Source organism: Gymnogyps californianus, chromosome 6 (assembly GCF_018139145.2).
Source record: "Gymnogyps californianus isolate 813 chromosome 6, ASM1813914v2, whole genome shotgun sequence".
Classification (NCBI taxonomy): Eukaryota; Metazoa; Chordata; class Aves; order Accipitriformes; family Cathartidae; genus Gymnogyps; species Gymnogyps californianus.
The window spans coordinates 15,874,364-15,897,315 of NC_059476.1; the positions used below are offsets into that span (position 1 = coordinate 15,874,364).

Below are 22,952 nucleotides of genomic sequence, written 5' to 3' on the forward strand. Positions count from 1 at the left end.
GGAAAGGGAAGTGCAGGTAGATTGATGCTATTTTCAATGTTTATTAATCTCATTAAAAGGAATAGTAGAATCATGCCTTTGAGTGAAAGAACATTATGTGGAAAATACAGTATGTTGAAGGACCAAGTGAGGCTAGCAGTCCTGTTCTGCCACAATTTACTGGGTTTTTATATTGCTTATATGTTATATTCAAACAATTCCGCTTTGATTGAGTCTACTATAGGGAGTGGAATACTGGAAGGCTCCCTCCTTCCTTTAGTTTGAGGTTTTTTTCTGAAAGATTATTGGCAGCTAAGCACTGAGCCAAGGAGGAATCCCTAGTGCGATAGTCTGTGACTTGGGCTTCTGAGTTGTGCAATTTGAGTATTAGCTGATAGGGACAAAGTCTGCTCAGCTGTGAAACTGAATATGCCTTCCTGAAGTGCTGTTATGGTCAGAGCTGGTCAGTTGTTGTTGCAGAGGGTACTATTTCTTGCCTTTCTTCTGTCGTGTACTTTCACGTATCAACAGTGTTTGGCCTAACCCAACCTAATGCAATTTCTGAAGATTCAGAATTCATTAGAGAATGTCCTTAGCTTGTATTTTCGGAGTCTGTCCCTCAGGTCATGAATCTCTTACCAGGTACCAATGAAAGAATGGACCAACACAATCTTAAGATATAAAGTCATAGAAAACTTTAAATTAGGATGGACCTCTGGAGGTCTCCAGTCCAACTGCCTATTCAGAGGAGGATTACCTTCAAAAGCAGCTCATTTTGCTCAGAACCTTGTCCGCTCATGTTTTGAAAATCTCCCTCTTAATGTCCAGAGTTTTGCTTGCTACAGCTTGTGCCTGTTGCCCCTCTTCCTGTCATTACGCACTTTTGAAAAGACTCTGTCTCACTTTCCTCTGTAACCTCCCTTTAGGTAGTGGAAGGCTAGTAGATAGCCCCCAGTCTTCTCCAGGCCAAACACATCCAGCTCCCCTAGCAATCTTAGTGGTCCTTCATGGGAATCACTCCAGTTTGCCAGCAAGGTAACGTTTGACTGCAAGGTTAGCAGAACAGCTCATCTCGAGAAGACAATGCTCATTAGTGAGAGAGAGTTATGGGATGATCTTGTAGGGGTTGTAGGAGGCTGCAAGTCAAAATCTGTCAAGATTTTGGCTGCAGCCCACTGACCAGCTTTGACCTGACATTGTGCAAGAGTATTTCATGGACTTTTCCTCTTACAGCTGCCTCTATGGTGGCTGCTAACACCAGTAGTATTGGTATCAGCCAGTGTGAGCTGATGAGATGTCCTCTTCTAGATGTAGCTGTACTGGTGGAAAAGAATACCACTCAGCCTTCGTCTGGCTGCTGCAGGTTGCTGCCCTCCAGGATCTGTCAGCAAAACTGCAAACCTGCTTTCAGTTAAGGTGAGGTGTTTTAGCGTAGACAGTTTAAATAGCAGGTCTTTGCTAACAAGCTTATTTTGACTGAAATAGGTTAGGGAGTGCTTGTGTAGCCAACTCTGCCAGCAGATCTAAGGAGTACATTTGCAGTGGGAGCAAAGCACGTACGTGAATCTTGCAGTTCTTCAGAACGCTGCTGCATTTTTGTATGTTGCATCTCTCCAGTACGCCTGGAAATATGTAGTACTCCTGTAACTGGGAAATGGTATATGATATCCAGCATGTATATTCATGAATTCCAGTTCTGAATCACTCACTTTGCCTTGGCCAGGTAGTTTGGTGCACTTGTGCCCTCTTTGTTGTTGGTAGTAAAATGCATCTCCAAGGAGGAAACTCATGGAAAATAATACTGGGTAAACTATCTTGGAGGGCTTGTGTTTCTTGATGATAAAAGCTTTAGATAGACAGAACCACAGTGTTTTGAAAATCTCAGTAGAGTTATTGGGAGCAGATAACAGGTCTTTTGGGTCATTCTCCCCCTCTACTTGTGTGTTGTTCCTGGTGGTATAGTCTTCACTGTTCAGCCATGTTTTGAATCACTTGTGTCCACCTACCTGTTCCTGGCTGCTTTTCTCTCTGAGTTAAGGGAGTACTTGGAGCAAAAAGAAAATCAACAATAACACCCGTGAAGAGTAACTTCACTCAGGTAGAACATGCTTGGGTGTTTTAAAAACAGAAGCAACTATTCCAGAAAACTATGAAACTGCTGCTTAGAGCATAGCTTATGCCTTTCCCTGCCATAAATGAGCCCTTTGCTGCTACTGGCCGTTACCCGATGACTTTAGTAGGCTAGTTCTCCAAGTGATAATGAGCATATTCCTTGCCTCCATTAACAGTAATAACATGTAATGGTCCCAGCAGTTCAAGTGTGGTTCTGGTAGCCATGCCGAGGAAGAAAGCATTTCCTTTGGTGACTTCCACTGGAAGTGATTTGTTATTACTGGAGGATCTGCTTTGAAATTTGTGCATGATCACTTTACAACTAATAAAAGGTGTGCTCTGAAATCTAGCTCTTTAAGAGTGATGGTGTCTGCCCTCCCGCCCATATGTCTAGATATGCATTTGGTCAGGGATTGTAGTTTGGGAAAGTAACATATGCCAGTGCTGTGCTGATGCAAGCAGATTTCTCATCAGTGCTTGTGTTTGCAAAGACAACTTGGATATAAGGGAGGAGGGGGAGAGGGACTCCCAATTCACATCCATTTCTGGCATCAGAGAAATTTTATTTTGGAGGTTTTTGCCAACACTTAAAATCTAGATGGGAGACCTATATCAAAGGAAGGTTTACAGTAAGAGCCACGAGATTCCAGACAATTAAACTTTATTAGTCTGTCTGAAACATTAAGTATTAGCTTAAAAGAATAGTTTTTTAATCTCCTCTCCCTGTTGCTGTTTACTGTGTAGTGGTGTGGGAGGGGAGCAGCTTCTCCAGCAAGGTATTACTGCTGCTCTTTGTATAGCCAGTGTGCAAGTGCCCATGGCTCAGTCCTGCCTCCCCAGTCCCTGGAGAGACTGAGCATGTTACTTCTCTGGTGTCTGCAGCCTTCTCTGGCCCTAAACCAAAACAGCCTTCTCCCTTTCTTCTGTGTCTGAGGTAATATCCTTAGCCAGGTGCCCTCCAGGCTGATACCATATCATAGATACTTAGGTGGTACCTCTGAAAACTGTTGGCCCCCCAGGATTTCAGAAAGTGCAGCAGGTTGGGCTGCTGTGTCCAGCATAATTCCAGTGATCTTTCATCTAGATGTTTCCTTTCTTATCAAAGTTTTTCTGCAGTGTGATTAGAAACCAGATGTGGACAAACATCTAAAAGCCCCAGACAGGCAAAATTGCTAGTTCCTTGGGTATCCAGGGGACTGTTAATTTCAGTGTGAGCATGTATTTTGAATTTTCTCTTGAAAATAAATCGTAAAGATGCTGTGGTTTCTTTCGTGGTGCTTTCTTTTTGACTCTCAGATGTGATTGATGATCATCTACTTCTGGGTTATGTTCGTTTTTCAGAATGTTTCAGTGAGCTTTGCAGCGTGGAAACTAATTCAGTACTGAGCGAGTAAGTCCATATATGTGCTAAACCCATGGTTAACCTCACAGAGACTGTTATGTGAGATGGAGGCGGACAGAAATGGGTAGATTCTAAACTGAGCTTTTAAAATAAAAGTAAATGGAGTGAGTTGTTTAATGACCTAGCATTGTAGCTTTGCTGTCAAGTCAAACACTGGAAAAGCAGGTTCCATCCTGCAAAGGAGAAAAATGAGGAGCCAGCTACCTTACTTATGTCTTTCAGGTGCTATGGCTCACGAGATCCTGCTCTTTATGGTGAGACACCCCTTGCCACCCCCCAGTTCTCAAAGCAAAGGAGCTCTTTAATAGGAAGCTGCCAATAAGGAGCTGCAAAGGACTTCTTCCCTCTTTGCTTAGCCTTGGCAGTTTGGGAATCAGTTCTGCAGCATTTGATAATTACAAGCCTAAAAAAGAAGAAGCCAGCAATAGAAATTGAACCTGTATCCTCTTAATTATGCTGTTACTACCTTTAGGCCATACAAACAGCACCCTTTCAACAGCATTCTCAAATAACTAGCTCTGCCCTTTAGCATGGAGGCCTGGCATACATTCTCAGCTCCGTTTCACCATTTTTGTTACATTGCTACATTGGAGTGGTATTGAGTGGTACTTCATCACGGACAGTAACAAGCAGTTTCATGGCCACACAAGTAGCATTGGAAAAGCCAACCGTGCTGAGGTTCTCTGGCTAAGAGCAGCTTTACAGGCATCAAACCGAATCATCCCACTGACACACTGGTACTTTTTAATCCCTCTGCTTTTCCCACACAGCTTCTAACATGTTCCAGAATTCCTGAGCTTTGTGCCACTGCTGAAACTAGTTTCATGTCTGGATTCACTGTTGTGGGTATTTTTAATGTCGTTAATCTTGAAGAATATTCAGGATATAGAGGCAAGTGTGGCTTTGCTTTCATTGTGAAGTTCCTGTCTTCCCCCCCCCCCTACTCTGGACATACACCTCCATGGTTCCTTTCTTTGTCATCCCATTGCTTTTTTTTTTCCCCCCAGTGTCTTTTATCTTGTGAGTAAAGTTTGAACAGTACGCAGAAAGTTAACTGCCTGGAGTCTTTTAAATATAAGTAACACGCACCCAGTAATAAGCTGTCGGTTGTTTTTTTGCTGCCTGCAAAGAAACATAAACACAGCGCTCATTTCTGGCAGGTTTTTACTGTCAGAGTTTCTCCTATTATATTTATCTTACAATTTGCCAGGGGGTGAAGTTATTAAGTTTTAGCAGCAGCCATCGATCAAGTTCACAAGTTAACACGATAAAGGCTCTGTGCCGCTCCGATCCGGGAAAATGATGATCCTCACTCGGTAATTAACTAAATGAGAAAGTTAAATCTTACTTGAGAGCTGGGAGAGATGAAAGAGAGGTGTTTGTCAGTTTCTCAGTGGAAATTAGAAGCAGTTTTCTGCAATTCCCTAAGCTGCTGCTCTGTCATATTTTACATAAGCACTGGGAAAACGTCTTGTAATTAGTGCTGTCATGGAGGATTTTTTTTGCTGAAGGATGTTGGAATAATTCATTAGATTATCAAGAAAGGCTTGTGTCCTGAAATGATTAGCACAGTGAAATTTAAACCATTAACGATAACAAGTTTAGAGCTTGCTGCAGTGCAGAGGCACCCGGGGTATGTCTGTGCCTATTTCAATCATTTCTTATAATTAAACATTATGTCCTCTTTTTTCCTCCCCTTCACTAAGACCCATCCAAAATTCCTGTTAAGGTGGCTCTGTCTAGATCAGTGACTTAACCACGACTGGCAGTGCAAGCAGTTGGAGGTGAAATGCTGCGGTTGCAGATAAGCAGTAGAAGACATCTCTCTGTGTCAGAGCCTGTAGTCCCAGGGAGTTCGGGAAGGAAGGGAGAAGCCCAGTATGACCTGTCGGTACTGGAGTGTCGAAGGGAAGTCCCTTCCTTTTGTCTAGGAGAACTCTGAGGAATTTGCAGTGGTGGTCTAAGCTCTCAGTCTTTTCAGAGCTCCAGCATGAAGATGTCTTGCAGGTTCAGAAGGTCCCAAACCTTGCTGGGATCATTTAAGCCATTCTCGATATTCTAGGAGACAGCTTCTCTTTCTCTTTGACTTTAAGAGATGTCTTCTTACCTTAAGAAACATATGATCTGAATTAATCCACCCTGTGGAAAGTGTTGTAACAAAGTCCTCTGCAATGATTAGAGGACGTGGTGTTTTCTTAAAAAAATATATAAAAGTTGTGACCACTCATACGGGTGGGGAAACGCTATACCTATACTAGAATCAGAGAACTGTGCTTGTGTTTGTTTTTTCTGTGCTTTAGGAGGCTCCTTGGTCCCCTGTACTAAACAAAAACAAAAGTAACCTTGGTTGTCAAATATGGATTGCAGCTGTGATATACCATGCCTGTTTTGTTTTATATGCAGAGCAGTAGATTTATCCAGGCTTTATTTATCTGTGTTGAAATATTGCACCTTCCTATAGTTGCAAGCCATTATTTAGATTAAAGTCCTTTCATATATTAGTCCTCTTCTACTTCACTGGGCATACAAATGTGCTTTGTGTTAAATGTAGCCATTTGGAGAAATGGTCTTGTAATTATGGGCTGCAATGGAGCATAGTACGTAGATCCCTGAGCTAGTACCAACCTGAGGCACTCAATCCCCTGGGTTTCCTGGCACAGCTTACTAGCTCAGGCACACCGTTGTAGAACACCTCTACTGTTCTGCAGATGAGTTGTTGTGCCTAGAGCCAGCTGGGGCACCTCTCAGTCCTCACTTACAGGGGTTTGTGAAAAGGGAGTCAGAAAAGCTTTATCTGTTCCAAGTTAGTAGTTTGCTCTGTTATACCCAAACTTCCTCCCAGGTGATGGACTATCAGTGCTTCTTCTTCTTTGCCACTTTTGGAAGTGAAGCTTGTAAAAAGCATGACCGTATACAGTGCATTTGGATGGATATTTACCCTAGCAGTATGCATGGCATGTGGGACAGTTCTTTCTTTTTCAGGTGAGGCCTGGTTATTGTACCAGGAGAGGGAAGAGGCTGTAGACGATTGTGTGCTCCAGGAAATAGTTGCTGTTATTGTTCTGAGGTGGTTTGTCATGAACTTGAGGCAGTTGGTCAGAATGGTTGAGTCATCAGGGTTTCTCAGGAAGCCAGATCGATTCTCTTACTGATAGTAACCGCCCTCCTCCCCAACGCTTTAATAATATAGATGCTTGATGATGTTGTTTTGTTGTTGCTTTTTTTAATAACAGGCCTTTTTCACTGAACCCCCAGTGGATTTTCAGGAATCTTCAAATTGAAGTTCTGGAATTTTGTTCTAAACTGTAGCTACAGGCGGTCTGGGGGAGGCACATGAGCATGTATTGCTATTGAGTGATTTGGGAGTCCTGTGAGTTCATCTGTCTCTACTCTGCAGAACTGGTGTGTTCGTGGCTTGCCCTGTCTTCCTCGTCCCCTGCTTGCATAGACCACAGGTCCTGCTGGGCACACCATGGCTACCTCTGGGCTTGTCCTTGCTCCTTTTGATGGGAAACCAGAGCAGGCAAGGGTGCAAACCAGATGTCAAGTTGATGTTGTCAGAATGCAGCTAAAGTACATTCATAAACCTAAAAAATGTAGTGTTCCCCTGTCCACTAATTTGGACATAAACACTGTGACATGTATAGTGCTTTTCTTAGCAGAACCACTATATAAACCTGGAGTTTGACTTCCAGAGCTGTTACAAGTGTTGGTCAATGGACTCTTTAATTTACTCATTATTCCCACCCAAGAGGCCTGTATTCATTTGGGATCCAGGCAGAATGGGTTGTTTTGTCCCATCTAAGCCATCTGTTTGTACACACATGAGCCATTACTTGTTTTTGCAGATGTTGCAGCTTCTGTTTGATACCCCAAACTGATGTTTTAGAGGTAATTGGGGAGCTGAAGGCTGCTGGGAGAAGGGTGCTCAGGAGTCAAGGAAAGGCCAGAACGTGGTGCCCCTGTGAAAGGAGTTGCCACTTTTGTGGTCTTTGCGCATCACTCTGCTCCAGCTCAGCATATTAGTCAGACTTTACAGTCTCTCAAATTACAAGGCAGAGGTATAGGTTTTTTAAAAAATGCTTTGTAGAGACAGCCTGTTGTGAGATACACAGCAAACAAAATGAGAAATGAAATGAGATCAAGCTTGTAGAATACAACATCTCTCTGCTGTCTTAATCCAGCATTTTTACAGGGGTGTCTGTTTTTCAGGCAGCTTAACTGCAGCAGAAATGGCCAGAATCCCTTAAGACCGTTGTTCAGTGCAGTCCATTGGTAATCATTTTTTGCCAGACTGTTTCCTACTGTGGAGTTTGCTAAGAAAGGTCCAGGCTTTTACACCTAAGACTTCATGCCTACAGTCCTTTTAGAGATTCCTCTATATAAAAAGTTGGCCCAAGAGAGACTATTTTTTTCCTGCTGCCCAGTACTGGATCTATGACTCGCTTGCAGTCAGTGCTGTCCATGTGATGACTAAATGAAAGCATAGCTCAGTCATAGCCCTTGTCTTGCATGATCTTCTGAACACACACAGAGATTCGCAGGGAGGAGTAGGGATAAAAGTAAAGTTGAAAACATTGAGCTGCAGAATTGAGCACTGATGGTGTGATCTCCACGTTCTGTGTTCTCAAAGAAACTTAAGTCAAACCATAATTCAGAAATAAAAGAAACTGCTTGTTAAAAATGACAGCTAATTACTGTCTTTTTCTACCAGAGGAAAGTCTATCCAGCTTTGCTGGAAATGCTGAAAAGAGTATTTAGGTGGATTTTCTCTAGAAAATGAAATGTACATGGTGATTAGTTGAGTAGATTTTCAAATTATGAGGTTTTTGGTGTTCTGAGGTCAGGACTGCTGTCGGGGTTGGGGGGGTATTGAAGTACAGGAGTTCTTTACTCCTGAGAAATGAGAAATTCCTGCATTCTAAACCCAGTTTTGGTAACTAGATTTTGTGGTCTCTAAATAACCCACTGTTTTGGCACTTGCTGAAAAAAGGCTTTTTTTGTTGTTTTTTCTTTTCCTGTAAAATTAGTTAATCCATGCATTTCTTTTAGATCATTAGATATCTTTGCAGAGAGATTTAGGTACTCGTTTTTTCCCTTAAAGTTAATAAAGTCTCCTAGTGAGGTTGATACCTGGAATTATCATCGTAGAACAGAACTATGGCATCCCTACATCAATGTTTTATGTATTCTGATGTCTGTAATTTGTTTTTAATTATTTGATAATTAATAGAGAACCTCTAAATGTATTTTGTAAATAAAAACGATGTAATGATATTGACTGTTATTATAAGGCTGTCTGGCATTAAACCATTGCAGTGAAAGAGGGAAAATGACATGTTTTCAGCATTTAATACAAACTATTTGAACAGTATGGGAAAAAATAATTTCCCAGCAAACAGTTAATCTTACTTGGACAAAGAATATCCTTGCAATGCAAAATGTGCACTTTTCTTCCGGTTAAATTGTTTAGAAAGCAGAAATTATATCTTGCTATCAAGTAGTAAATTGAAATGTCAGTGTTTTGTTTTGTCCCTGAAACTCTTCTTTGAGCTGAGTCCTTCTGACAAGATATTAACAGTGCTCAGAAAGTTGAAAATCTTCTGTGAAAGAAGTATGTACCAAATATCAGAGTGTGTTTTAGCTGGCTTTGCTCTCAAGGTATGATTTTATACTCAAAAGAAGTACTATCAATTTTTTTCTCATCCATTTCATGCATTCCCTATGAATTTTAGCAGCAGTCCATTCTTTAGGAAAAAAACAGAGTACAAATGCAGTTTTCTGTTGGTGCATTGAAGTAACTGGTAACTGTAGGTTAGGAATCCAAATGCATTTTACTGTCTGCACAATGTAAATAAAATTGTGTTTATGTTAAATTGCCGCTGAAGGTTTCCCATCTAACCAGAGTCCTTTGTGTGCAGCTCTGGCATGAGCCAGTGCATTGTCCTGCAGGGGTTACAGCTCTCAGTGGCTGTGCTCCGACTGACAGCACCAAATGGGATACATGGTCTCAGCCAACTTTATGTATCAGAGTGCTTTTTTGCTTCTATTTTCTTCCCCCTAAAAAAATTATAAAACCACTTGAGCTTCTTTTCATATGTGTGATTTGGGTTATTTCTCTCCTTCCTGTTTACAGACAAAACTTGCCAATGGCACTTCCAGTATGATTGTGCCCAAGCAAAGAAAACTGTCTGCAAGCTATGAGAAGGAGAAGGAACTCTGCGTCAAGTATTTCGAACAGTGGTCCGAGTCTGACCAGGTGGAGTTTGTGGAGCACCTCATCTCCCAGATGTGTCACTACCAGCACGGACATATAAACTCATACCTCAAACCCATGTTACAGCGGGACTTCATCACTGCACTGCCAGGTATTTCTGCAGGCAGAGGGAGCTTGCTCCTCCGTCTTGTCTTTCAGAAAACTATTCCACTCTGGCCTACCCTGCTGGAGAGGTCTCTTCTAGGGTCAGTTTGCAAAACAGATAGCTTTTGAATGAAAAGCTCTATATCGGTATGAAATGTAGTAATAATTTATTTTGTATTCCTGCTGTCTCTCAAGGCATGATCTAATACCACCATGGTTTGGCTAGGAGTAAATGATAGCTCATATATATATCGTAAGGATAGTCATCGCAAGCCACAGGGCAGGTAGCTGTACTCATAATGCCCACAACAATGCATGAATAACGAAAATTTTTAAAATTAAAACTACTACTCTTTCTGGTTGCTCAGCTGAGGTTTTCCCTTTTCTTACTTAGATTTTTTTGTCTCTCTTTCCTAGTAAAATACCTTCCTGAAGACATTGCTTTGATTATGTGTTTATTGCTAATAGAGAATGGAGAACATAAGATCAAAGGATGGAAATGTTCTGTTTTTTGCACCTCTGTAGTGCTTTCCATTGAGAATATTATCCCAGCTGTTCTCAGATGTGACATTGGGTGTATCTCACAGAATGCACACATAAAGTAGTGTACGTGCAGTTTTGTATTGGGCATGTCTTATAGATGGGAAAACTGAGGCAGTAGGACATAAAATATATACAGCAATAGAGTTTCAGAACCAGACAGAAATTCCTGGCTCTTTGGTCTTTTTTTCAGACCATTAGATCATACCTCTGTAGATAGATAGATAGATAGTTAATAGATTAACATTCCCATGGCATAGGTCCTTAGTTTGAGATGGACCTGAGCAAGAAGTGCTACAGGTGTTGTCTCTAAATAGCTAGTTGAAGAGAGGAGTTTCTTGCCAAAAGCTTGTTCTGTGAACACCTTTGGAGAACTGCTGAACTCTGACAATTTGTTCAATCTAGTCATTTGATCATTCATCAGAAGGGATTTCTCAACATAAAGTTTAAGTTCTAGGGTTAAAAGATGGAAAAAAGCACGTTTAACTTTGAATTGTACAAAGCATAAAGGCACTGCAGGAGTTTTGCTATGAAGTTAAATATGTAGACTCACTGGATTTTTAAGCTCATTGTGCCCAGTAATCAAATGGCTGTTGTAGCATTAAAAAAAAATCTTAGTTATGCTAAGTACCTGCTTTATGTTAGTTTTTAGTAGTCCAATGGCAATAATCTTGTGTACTTAGAGCAGCATTATAACTTGTGGAGCTGTTCTGTTTCAGAAAAATAGACAGTATTTTGAAAGTGCATTGGTTTCCCCACTTTTAAAGTAGAAGTATACATATAGTTACATACACAATTTTTCCATGTTCTTTCTCCACAAAGCTCCATCAAAGCAAGCCAACACATCTCGTTTGCACTAGCTTAATTTCATCCTACAGGCCTTTTTCTGAAAATTTTGGGCAAATGTTATAAATATTTTCAGAAGCATTCAAAATTTCCTAGCCATACCATATTTGTTAGTGGTCTTTTCACAGTTACCCAGGAAACAGCTAATTTTACTATCTTAGAATGCAGAACAGATAGGAATCAGGCAGCTAATATGTGAGTATTTGAATAGGTGTGGGAACTGTGTGCTTAAATAATGTATGTGCATCGATTTGCATATTTGCAAAGTGCTAATGTCCTAGTGAATATCGCTCTAAGGGAGAAAATTAATGTCAAGGAATTACACTGGCGCAGACTCTGCAGTCTGTGCAGGATGTCCTGAGTATAGGCAGGTTTCTAATGAGGGGAATGGGAAAGGGGAAGGTAAGAAACTGCCTAGGAAAGAGTAATGAACCTAAAATTTTAAATTAAGTCACATAATAAAAAACCCTAAACTCTTTAAGTATTTTTTAGCTTTCTGAAATTCTCAAGTGTTCAGTATTCTGATTTCATTTTTACTCCTTCATTCTCTCTCCTGCTCTCCCCCTCGAGTGAGTAAAACAATAAAGCTACTTCAAAATCATGAGGCATCTTATCTTTGTCCTCCTAGCACTGTCCCAAAGAATGACCAGAATTAAAGGTAGTTTTAGATCATGAGCACATTTTACTAAGATAGAGTAAAATTGCCTCAGATTATTTTCCCAGTACTTTGAACAGAATTAAGGTTGTTTGAAAAATACAGCTTAACTGTGTACTTAAACTTTGTTCTGTTTCTGAAAAATAAGGTCTCTGCTTAGCATTTCCAAGCTGTTTAACATTTTTTATGAGGAAAGTCATTTTTATAAGGGTTTCATGTGTGAAATAACTGAAACATTCTTGTTGGTATGGAGGGCTGAAGGGCTAATCGTGTTTCACATCGATTTAGCAAAAACTTTTGTGAGCAGAGATTTCTCTTTTTTAAGGAAGCAATGCTTTTTTAGATATATGTCTCAGTGAGTTGTGCTGTTCCTAAGAAGCAAAATAATAAAATTGAGTTTGCAGCCAGGCCAAAATAGCTCTGCCCATCCACTTATCATGAATGTGAGGAGGAGAGGCCAAAATATTAGTATTCCCTCTCTGCGAAGTGTCTAGGATCAATGGCAAAGGATGACTTACGGTCATGGAAGTAGTTACAACACCTCATTGCAGCAAGATCTAAAGTGCAACTGCTGATGATCCAGAAAGGGCAGGTGGGTCAGAGGCAGACTTGTGGGTGAAGATTACTGTGCCCAGTTTATGCAGTGCAGCCCTGCTTCCTAAAGCCACCGGTTGTTCCCCCTATGAAATAATCTCTTGCTGTGACGCTGCTGATGTAAAGCCACCAGTATGGATACTACACAGGCAGGCATTTGTAAATGTCCTGGTGGGTCTGTAAATGTCTGTGGGCCCATTGGAAGCAACACAGACTGGGAAAGCAAATAGGCCATTTCCACCCAGTGGAGAGAGCTCAGGGCTGCAGGTGTCAGGGTGGGGAAGCAGGAGGACACGATGTCCGTGTCTGCCCTACCAAATTGCGGAATTCCTGCAAATTCCTGTTCATGTTCGCTAAAACATTGTATCTCTCTTTCCATGAATTGCTGTAGGGTCAATCTAAATTTGCAAACACTCTTTTTTTTCTTTTTTAAAAGAATTTTGTACTGTATAAAATAATGGCTGTATATATCTTTTCAGATTAAATACATAATAAAGGCTGCTGATGCTTTTATTTTGCAGGTTGACATCTAATTTTGCATCTATAAAGATAAGAAATGTCAGACCTCTTTCTGCGCTCTCTGGTTGTGCATGGTATCATTCATGTGCTTTTTCTATGTATGAATGGAAGCATAAAATGCTGGGCAGAATGTCTCACCCAAAGTGTATTATAAATTTAGCAAGTTTGAAAGGAGTGAGAGGCGGCATGCTGAATTTTCTCATTTTCATGGATTGGGAGATAATTTTGAGATCTTTCGGTTAACGAAAACAAAAGTTGGGCCTTTTGTCTCTCATGAACTCTAATCAGAATCAGCTGATTACACCCCATTTGGGTTTGCAGACGTATGGACACGTGACTGTAAAAATGCACTCGCTGCTTTTTCTTTCCCTGTCACAAGCAGGGCCTGGTCTTTGAGGCTGTTTTTTTAAAAGGAACAAAAGATGTATTTAACTCTGTCCCAAATGTGAACCAGAGGGAAGATGCATGTAATACCAATCTGCCATGCTTCCTTTTTGGTTGGTCTGAACATTATGCCTGAGGGATGATGGGGTCTAAACTACAACTTCCACAAACCCTCTGAAATTTGACCTGCGAAGTGAGATAATCTCTTCATGGTGTGTCTCACGTGAATTAAACAGCCTCCAAGAGAAGCTGTATTTATGCAACATCTCATTTAAAAGGCATCTTACTTTCCTGAAGTCTTGCTGGTGATTAAATTTGAGTGGATAAGGGCACATTTTTACTGAATATATCCGTCCAGTTAAGAAAAGTAGCATAACCTTCCCTGGCCCTCAGCTACACAGACGTTACATAGGGCTGCTTGGTGCAAACCAGGCAATTTCTTTACATTTCACTCCAGCCATGTTGAAACAAAGCCAGTCCTGGTATTCACAGTGGAAAATATTTGCAAATTATACCATTTTGGTGCATATTTTTCCTCCACCCACTAAAATAAATGAAACTAGCAAACCTGCTTCACTTTCTCCTTACACAGCTTCTCCTTCCTTCTCGACTTCCCTGTGCATCTGCATATCTTTCCCTCCCCCATATCTAAAGGTACCACTACCCTTCAGGGCACACATTGGGAATATATATTTTTTTCTTCATTACGTTTAAAAGCTACTGCTTTAGCAAAAACAGCTTTTGAGCCGTTGGAACATGAGAACAGCTGTAGCAGTGAGATGAGAAATGGTCCTAATATAGAGAGATTTTGGGGGCTGTGTCGCTGAGTTGGAAATGCCATCCATAGAATATCCCCCTAGTGCTAAAACCCATCGAAATAGATTGGAATGACTTCTTGGATTCTTTATTATTTTTAATGACTTGTTGTGTTATAGCCAAAGGAAGTTGGAGAACGCTGTTCACTCCTGAACTTAGCCGCAAATGCTCTTCTGTGCATTTGGTCCAGCTCTGCATGCAGAAGAGGAGATGGAAAGAGAGGGTATCTTTGTACTAGCAAGGGGAGTTGTTTTAAACTCCGTGTCTCCCCAGCAAATAATCTTTTTTTTTTTTTTTTTTTTCTCTCCCCCAGCTCGGGGATTGGATCACATTGCTGAGAACATTCTGTCATACCTGGATGCCAAATCGTTGTGTGCTGCTGAGCTGGTGTGCAAGGAGTGGTACCGGGTGACATCGGACGGCATGCTGTGGAAGAAGCTCATCGAGAGAATGGTCAGGACGGACTCCCTGTGGAGGGGGTTGTCAGAGAGGAGAGGATGGTGAGGGAACTGCATCTTCACCTCTTTTGCCCCCATTCAGGACAGTAGGTGCTGTGTGTTTCAAACCGTGTTTAAAGAGGGTTATTAGCACCCTGAAACATCATGTTGGTTCCAAACCTGACAGTTGCTTAAATCAAAATTTGGGTGTTGGGGAATTAGGGCATCATTTGGCTATCCAGGCAATGTGGGGGCTTTTTCCTCACCTTCCTCATCTGATCATGCTCTTATCCCACTGTGACAAGTGAGATATACAGACTGAGATTTTTACGCCCAGCTGTCATTCGGTTCAAATTAAGAAGCTGTGTACGCCCCAGGGGAACACTAAACTAGTCAGCAGTTCAGAGCAGAAGAGCTTTTTTAGGGGTGGCAGTGGGGCAGCATGTGCTATGAATTAGTTGTTTCCTGATAGGTCTGTTTGTTTTCCTCAGCAGATTTTCACTATTAGATATCTGTTTAATTTTCAAACTGGAAGCTGAGGGTAGGTACCACGGAGAATAGGGGACTTTAGAAATGCAGATAGATTAGTTAATAATCATCTGGAATAGGCTTACTACAATGTGGGTCTCACTCAAGTTTGAAGCTGCTCTGTTAACATTTCATTAGAACTTTCCCTCTCAGGGGTACGTCCTTTAATACATAATTTTCTTTTCCAAGGGTGTCCCTAGGATGTTGGCAGAAAGGAAGCTGGGTATGAATATTTCATAAACAAGATAAAAGTGACAGCTCAGGCATTTTGGTTGCTATTAAAAAGAAAAAGATACAGAGTTGCAAACAAAGACTCCTGTTTTATGGTTAATTTTGTTATACTGTTTGTCTCAGGAAGTAAAGGCAAGTAAATCAGGATTATGAAACATCCTTTAAAAATAAATACTATTTTGATCTGCTTCCAATAGTGTAATGTTTATAAAGAGTGTAAAATAAACACAAGCATGGCAGTGGTAACTTTTGCATTCCTTTTACTGCCTTGTTCTCTCCAGGACTTCTATTTTTGCTCTGTATCGTTGAGGTCACAGTAAGTCTGAAGAAGACCTTGAGAGGTTATTTAGTCCCTCCTGTTTCCCAAAGGCAGAGCCAGGTTTCTCTTAAGTCATCCCAGATGTTTGTCTAACTTGTTCTTAAAAACCTTCACTGATAGAGATTCCCCAGGCCTTGCCTGGGCAAGGAATTCCACTGTTTCACTAACTTTAGTGTTAGAAAGATTTTCCTAAAATCCAGGCTGTCTGCCTAGCTACAGTTCGGCATGTTATATTTATCCTACACAGATACACAGGACAGTTTCTCATTCTCCTTTTTGCAGTAATCTTTTCCATGCTGGAAGACAATCATGTTTCCTACGTTTTGGATGCACTAACCAACCATAATCCTGTGTTGTCTAGTCCTCTTGTCATTCTTGGTTTTCTCTGTTTAGCCGCTCCCCAATTACTCTACTCCATTCTTTGAGGATGGTGTAATCAGCTGGGTGTCTTACTTCTGCCAAGGCATCACCAGAGTTTGGTGGTGTGGAAAGCATTGCTTTGCATTCCGTATGGAGGACACTCCATTTTATGCTTTCCAGTAGAACATATGCTGTTTTTTTTAACAGTTGTGTAATACTGTTATAAAATTAATTACCCTTTCTGTGGAAGTTGTGCTTGGCCATTATTCCTCATCTTGCGTGCTTATGTTGTTACTCAGTGGTGAACTTGGCACTTGTCCTTATTGCCTTGGATTCTACTTACTGTTTGGTATTTCTCCATTTTGTCAGGAGCATTATGTATTTGATCTTGTCCTCCAAAGTGCTTGTAGCTTCTCCCAGCTTTGGTATCATTGGTCAGGTAATAAATGCACTCCTTGTTCCATTTTTTGTCATTAATGAAAATGCTCAATAGTGACACATCTAGGACAGACTCCATGCAAGATCCCAGTTGCCATCCTGTTTGACAGAGCACCATTGGTAAACTGTGCTTTCCAGCCATTTGTGTGTCCACCCTTGAGCTCTTCCAAGATCATACTTCTCCTGCTAAGTCATGAGAATAGCCCGTGAGAAGAAATTAGGTCAGTTTGACATCGTATATTCTGGATTGATCAGTGTTGCCTGTTGTTTGTCACCGTGTCATCTTCTAGGTGCTTATCCAATTGACTGTGTGCTCTAGAACTGCTAAGCTGTCAAAGTTGAGTTGGACGGTCCACCATTTCCTTGGTGGACCTTCTTCCCTTTTTTTAAAACGCAAGAGCTACATTTGTCGTCTTCCTGTTCTGTGGAACTTTACCTATTCTCTACATCTTGTCAGAGATCATAGCTGATAGTTCTCAGGTTGCTCCCTCCAGATTTTAGAAATAACGTTAGCACCAGTTACTAGTCATACAGACACATGACATTTCTAAAAAACAGTTGCAAAATCCTGCTTCTCATCTCAAAGAACAGTCACACCCTGTTACTGGACCTCTTCTTCAGGTTTACACTGTGTCCTGGAGGTTGCTTCGACACAACAGGAGCAAGTTGTGCCCTGTCGTTGAGATTGCCTTCTGATTAGCTCTAGAAGATACAACCGAAGGCATGGTGGGGTGGTAAAGAGAGGCAGACAAGAAATATCCAGTGTAATTGCATCTCTGCCATATAGAGCTTTATAGCTTGTAATCAGTGCTAACGCTGTGCATGGCACAAGGAAGTGACTAACTGGACAGTTCAAAATGATAGATGACTGGTGTTATTTGCTTACAGCTCCTCAGTTTGCACATGGGCTGCCTGATTTCAGCATTTGCAGCTTGTGCTTTACAACAGAAACACCCAGTTCCATAACATAGTAGCCTTCACCGACAGCTTGTCAGGGAGCAGTAAGGGTTACACAGATTTAGAGAAATATAAAACAGAAGCCCAAAATCTGGGCACAATTCGTCCATCTGAATACTTGATTGAATTGGCCAGTCATCAAAACCTGCAAACAATAGTTCCTTTTATCCCAGAGCCACAGCACAATGGCCACTGGGATGCCGTGGAAATTCCAAGCAATCCTTTAGCTGAACTGTAAACAACTGACTCTACATGCGGCAAGGCAGGGCTTATAGGTAGCAACAAGACCTTGTATTAGGTCAGCTAGTAAAGTTGCAAACAATCGACACTTTTCAGGCACATAGGCTTGTATACAGATTTCGTAGACCTACCCCAAGTCATCCAGGATGTGTCCTAGGTATTCTGTGTATCTCCAAAGCATTTTTTGTCTCCCTGGGCCAATAATTTTTATTTTCTTGTATGCAGTTCCAGACTGGTTCACAGTAAATAGGCAACCATCTAGTTAGCAGTTTGCCTGCATCCATGTGTCCCTTCCTCATGTGTATTTGTCCCCATATGAGTGGCTGCTGGTCACTGTATTTGAAGACTCAGGTGGTTGCTCTGTCCAAAGTGGAAAGCACCTTTCTCTCAAGTTGTACTTAAAGTACTTTATTTAAAGAATTATCAAAAGTTCTTTTCTTGTGCATTTGTTATTTTGTTTGTTCAGTCCTGTAGTTTGCTACTGCCTTATAAGCTAAAAATTTTGGTTCATTGTTGTGATTTCCCTAGTTCAAGTACATCAGGGCAGCTAATGTACCATCTCTCAAATGAGTTTCAAGGTATACTGTATGGAAAGGACAAGAGAGAAATGTGCAACGAAGTATTGAACAATTAATTATGCCATAATGGAGCAAGGGAGGGAGAAGTGGAGAGCTGGCCCAGTGTAAACTCTGTGCCTCTGATGCCAGGATTACACTCGGAGGCATTTGTGCCTCTCTCCATTTTGTGAGGCATGTTGCCAGGCAGAACAGCAGTTAGTACGCCCATGGTGGGGTTTACTAGCTTCCACACCGTGTTTGGTGGCTTCTTAACTTCAGGATGAGGAATTAAAGTTTTTTACACAGCAGGTAGTGATTGCCGTTTATGGATTTTTTTTTGTAGCAAAAATCTAGCCTGGGATATGAGTATTCCAAATCAGTGTTGAAATGAGGGAGGCACCACAGATGAAATGTTGCTTCCCAAAATATAGTAGTAGCAGTAAAATGTCCATGTACCAAAACTGATACTGTTCCTGCCAATGCAGATAAAAGCTAGCCTTGAATGCATAGTGAGTTTGAGGGTTCCTTGGCTTCTTTAATTTTCTTTGTATTGCGGGCATGAGCCATTCTCATCTGCTATTGAGTTGAATGGGCTCATGTCCGTAACAGATAATATATTTCCCTTCCCTGAGTGACTAGGCACAGATTTTTCATGAGTATTTCAGTGTCAAAATGCAACACTGACATGTTGCAGGGCAAACAAACAAGGAACCACCCCGTCTAACTGAGTAAATTAAGTTTGAATATGAATCTGTCTGTGCTTTTCAACAGTGGTTACCCATTTGTAAAATGCCAGGAGGACTTCTCTCCAAAATGCTGAAACATGATTTGTGTTCAATGGGAGTGTTCTTTGTCTTCCAGGGGACAATATCTATTTAAAAATAAACCTCCTGATGGGACTGCACCACCCAACTCCTTCTATAGAGCACTTTACCCCAAAATTATACAGGACATAGAGGTAAGAAACAGCTTCCAGATGTGGTGGGTTTTTTGGTTTTTTGGGTTTTTGTAAATCTCCCCGATTTATTCATGATGCTGAAATACTGACAATATTTCGTTCTAATGAAATATTTCATTAAATCTGGTGTGTCTGTGTTTGCCTGGAGTTTGTAGATCTGGGAGAGTTATATGAGGTCCCAGGCTTCGCTGCTCCCTTAGAGAGAGGATGAGTTGGATTGTTCAGTGAGCTGTTTGCAGATGGAGTCTCTACACCTTGCACGTCAGATGTCACGGCAGCACCGTACCATCTTGATTTTATCTGTTCCACAGTACTTTGCTCCACTGAGTGCAGATGGGACCTAATAAGATGTTATGGGCAGATATCAGGAACTGAGCCAGGGAGAAAGTGCATTGCTCAAGACTGCAGTCCTAAGACCCAGGGAAACAGGAAGCGACTGAGCATGGTTGCCTTGTATCTAGTGTGAACAAATGCCATGTTCTGGCAGTTTCCTAATGGCAAAAGTGGTGCTCAGGCACTGTTGTGACAAGTTAGTACAAGCACTTAGCTAGAGCTGAACTGAGACTTTCTCTTCAGTTGTTTAGTCATTGAGTCACAGAGGGTTAAAGGTTGGAGATGGAAAAAAGCTTTTAGGTCACTTCTTTCTCACCATTCCAGACAACACAGATGAGTTTAGCCACGATAGGTTTTCCAGGCCTTTGTCTGTTAATTGGTTTTATTATGTGTGTTGCTTCTTCTAGAAGGCAGTTATGTCATTGTATGGGCCTGATTGCAGGAAAAAGTGTGAAGAAAAGTATCTGCTGTCTTCTCAAGCAAACAAAAAAAGGGGAGATAGTTCCATGCTTTATTTTTACTTCTCTTTTGTCTCCTGTCTATCCTCAAGACAATAGAGTCAAACTGGCGGTGTGGAAGGCACAGTTTACAGAGAATCCACTGCCGAAGCGAGACGAGCAAAGGGGTTTATTGTTTACAGTATGATGATCAGAAGATAGTAAGTGGCCTACGAGACAATACTATCAAGGTGAGACTGCTCCAGAATGGCATCCTAATGGCATGTGGTGCCTATGCCATATATAATAGTGTCCTAATTTCAGTGACATCTACCCAATCACGTTAGTAACCTAGCCGCCTCTTTTCCCCACCTCACACCTGCACAGCATGTATGCCTCTTTTATCTGGCAAGAGAGACCCTGTTTTCTTACAGACTTTGCTAGCAGAGTTTTTGTCCATCAGTAATTACAGGCTATGTAATTACTGTGCCCTGTACTCTGATGAGACGGGTAGAACCAATGTTCATAGTAAAGCCAGTAATATCAAAGATGTTAATGTATTGCACCAAAGAGCCTTTAGAAGACTCTACAGGTGCCAGTAATGATGTTCTAACTGCACTATGGATGATGTGTTGTAGTAAAAACCAGACCAGTCAAACCAGTAAGTGCTGAAAGATGAAAACCTTACTGAGCTGTCTGGTTTTGAATGTTTGCTATCTTAGATCTGGGATAAGAATACATTGGAATGCAAGCGAATTCTCACCGGACACACGGGTTCTGTCCTGTGCCTCCAGTACGATGAACGGGTGATTATTACTGGATCTTCAGACTCAACAGTCAGGTGTGTGCTCGTGATTTGGAGCTTTCGATTTGCCTCTAAGATTTTAGCCTTGCAAGCTGATGAAATGATCTTTTCTTAAATGTGTGCTGTTCAGTCGGTTCTGTGAAGTAGTTCAGCATATTTGTTCAGGAGTGTACTGTCCTTGTTTATCAGATGTCCATGCAAATGGCTGTCAAGGAGAAATGAGAACCTAAGCAAAGGTCAGTCAAGGTCAAGATGACTTAGGAAGGCCATCTGGCATTTCACCGAGGTTTTGCATGTTTTAACACTCCCTGAGAATGTTTTAAATTCTTCTTGAGAATAACTTTTTAAAAGTTGGTTGAAGTTTTCAAAGCAAGTTTGAAGGTTTAGTCATCCATTGTCCCTTAATTTTAACAAAAGATGTATGACTAGATCTCCCATGACTTTTAATTAAATTTCAGCATGACGTTTGTTTTCATTCAATCTTTCTAACCTTGCTTTCCTTCCAGTCTCCAGCAAAAGGCTGGACACCTCAAGTCAGCACTTGTGGTGCATGTTGTGCAGATGTGAAGTCCACTAGACTTATTACAGGATCCCAGAGAGTCTAAGGCCTGCAGTGTAAATACAGGCACATATGAGTTAGTGAACTGTAATATGAACTTGGATGTGAAGGAGCAAGTCTGTCTTCTCCATGTTGTTGTATATTCTCTTCTTGTCAGAGTACAAACAATGCCCATGCGGTGAAGTTACAGACAACAAAAAGCTGTGTCAGTGGCCTTTTCTGAAGCTATTAGCATGTGTTCCTATGGCTGCAAGCTCCTCATGGTTATCACCGTGCTTGCATGTAAACTACCACTGTTAAGCTAATAACCATTAAATTTAGTTCCTGACATGTGATGCATGCAGTCTTGTGATGCTAGATTTTGGAGTCCTATCATTAGTAGGAATCCAGAATTTCGGCAACACTGCCTGCCTGGGGACGGTGTGAGAACTGCACTGTGCTAAACAGATCGCAAAAGGAGAGGCTGATTTCTGTAACAAGCACTATCATCTTCCATATCAGGCCAGGCAGGCCAAATTGCAGACTGGCTACTTGCCCAGAAATACTTTGTTTCCCACTGTATCTATAAATGTTTGTGCAGACCCCAGAGGCACATAGGATGCATCACTTTTATCCTTGGGTCTCCTCAGGAAGAGGGGCTTCATCCAGTAGACAGTACAGATGGGCTCTTAATGCTTCTGAGATCTCAGAGATGCACTTGTCCAAAGAAGTCAGTAGGTCTCCAGCTCCTGTTCAGTTTGGCAACCCTGTCTGCAAACTGCTCGTCTGTTAATGTCTCAGGTCTTTAGTCTGTGCGTTTTTCTCCTTTACATTTTGCAATTGGAATGTAGTTTTCTTTCTCATTTATAGTCCATAAGTTGATGCACTTCAGCCTCCATAAGTTAGAAAATAAAACATTAGAAGTCTTTCTCACATCTTGCCTTTTCTTACTGCTCGCCTTATTGGCAGAGGAAAGTTTTAACTTCTGCAGTGTCTGATGTGCCTGATGATACAGCCATTTTCTGCTCTCACGTAGTATCTGGGATACAGGTGTGATAGTGCCAAAAGAAATCTCTTTATGGAGGCTAAAAGAAGTTTGCCAACAGAATAGTCCAAAAGAAATATTCTTAAGGCTTAAAATCTTCAAGTCCTGGAAGTTCTGTATGAAGCCTTTGTCTAACTTTCGTCTTAAATTATCTTTCAGCTGAAACAGTTGGTTCCAATAACATTCAACTGACATAAATGCTCTGTCTTAATTTGGGTATTCAGCACATTCCTGGAATGTAGCTGTGTACCAGATGCACTGCAGGGTAAATGCAATTCGTGGTGCAACTTGTGGCAATTACTTATATTTGTTTGAAAAGCATTATCTTGTCTTCTGCTTCTGTATAAATTATCCTTTGAGTTGATAGTCCTGTGAGAGAGGTCAAAAATTAAACCTGTCACTGAACTTGCGTCTCCACAGGTCATGATTAAGTACTCATTGACTGAAAATGGAGTGTGGTAGGCTGACACAACCAGGAAACATCAGTCTTTAAGGCCATCAATCTCGTACCTTTCCTCAGCACTAAATTCCCTTAATTAAAGAACGCTTTTTTCCTGGCTA

At 41.2% G+C, this 22,952-nt stretch overlaps 1 protein-coding gene across 3 annotated transcripts in view; it reads left to right on the forward strand.

Moving 5' to 3' along the window:
* Positions 1–22,952, forward strand: part of BTRC (beta-transducin repeat containing E3 ubiquitin protein ligase) — a 118,811-nt gene that overhangs the window by 84,480 nt on the left and 11,379 nt on the right. For all 3 annotated transcript variants that reach the window (XM_050899192.1, XM_050899193.1, XM_050899195.1), the window contains 5 exons: positions 9,630–9,861; positions 14,522–14,708; positions 19,137–19,233; positions 20,117–20,254; positions 20,726–20,844. In XM_050899192.1, the coding sequence (XP_050755149.1) occupies positions 9,630–9,861; positions 14,522–14,708; positions 19,137–19,233; positions 20,117–20,254; positions 20,726–20,844 (773 nt within the window). The remainder of the gene's footprint in view (positions 1–9,629; positions 9,862–14,521; positions 14,709–19,136; positions 19,234–20,116; positions 20,255–20,725; positions 20,845–22,952) is intronic.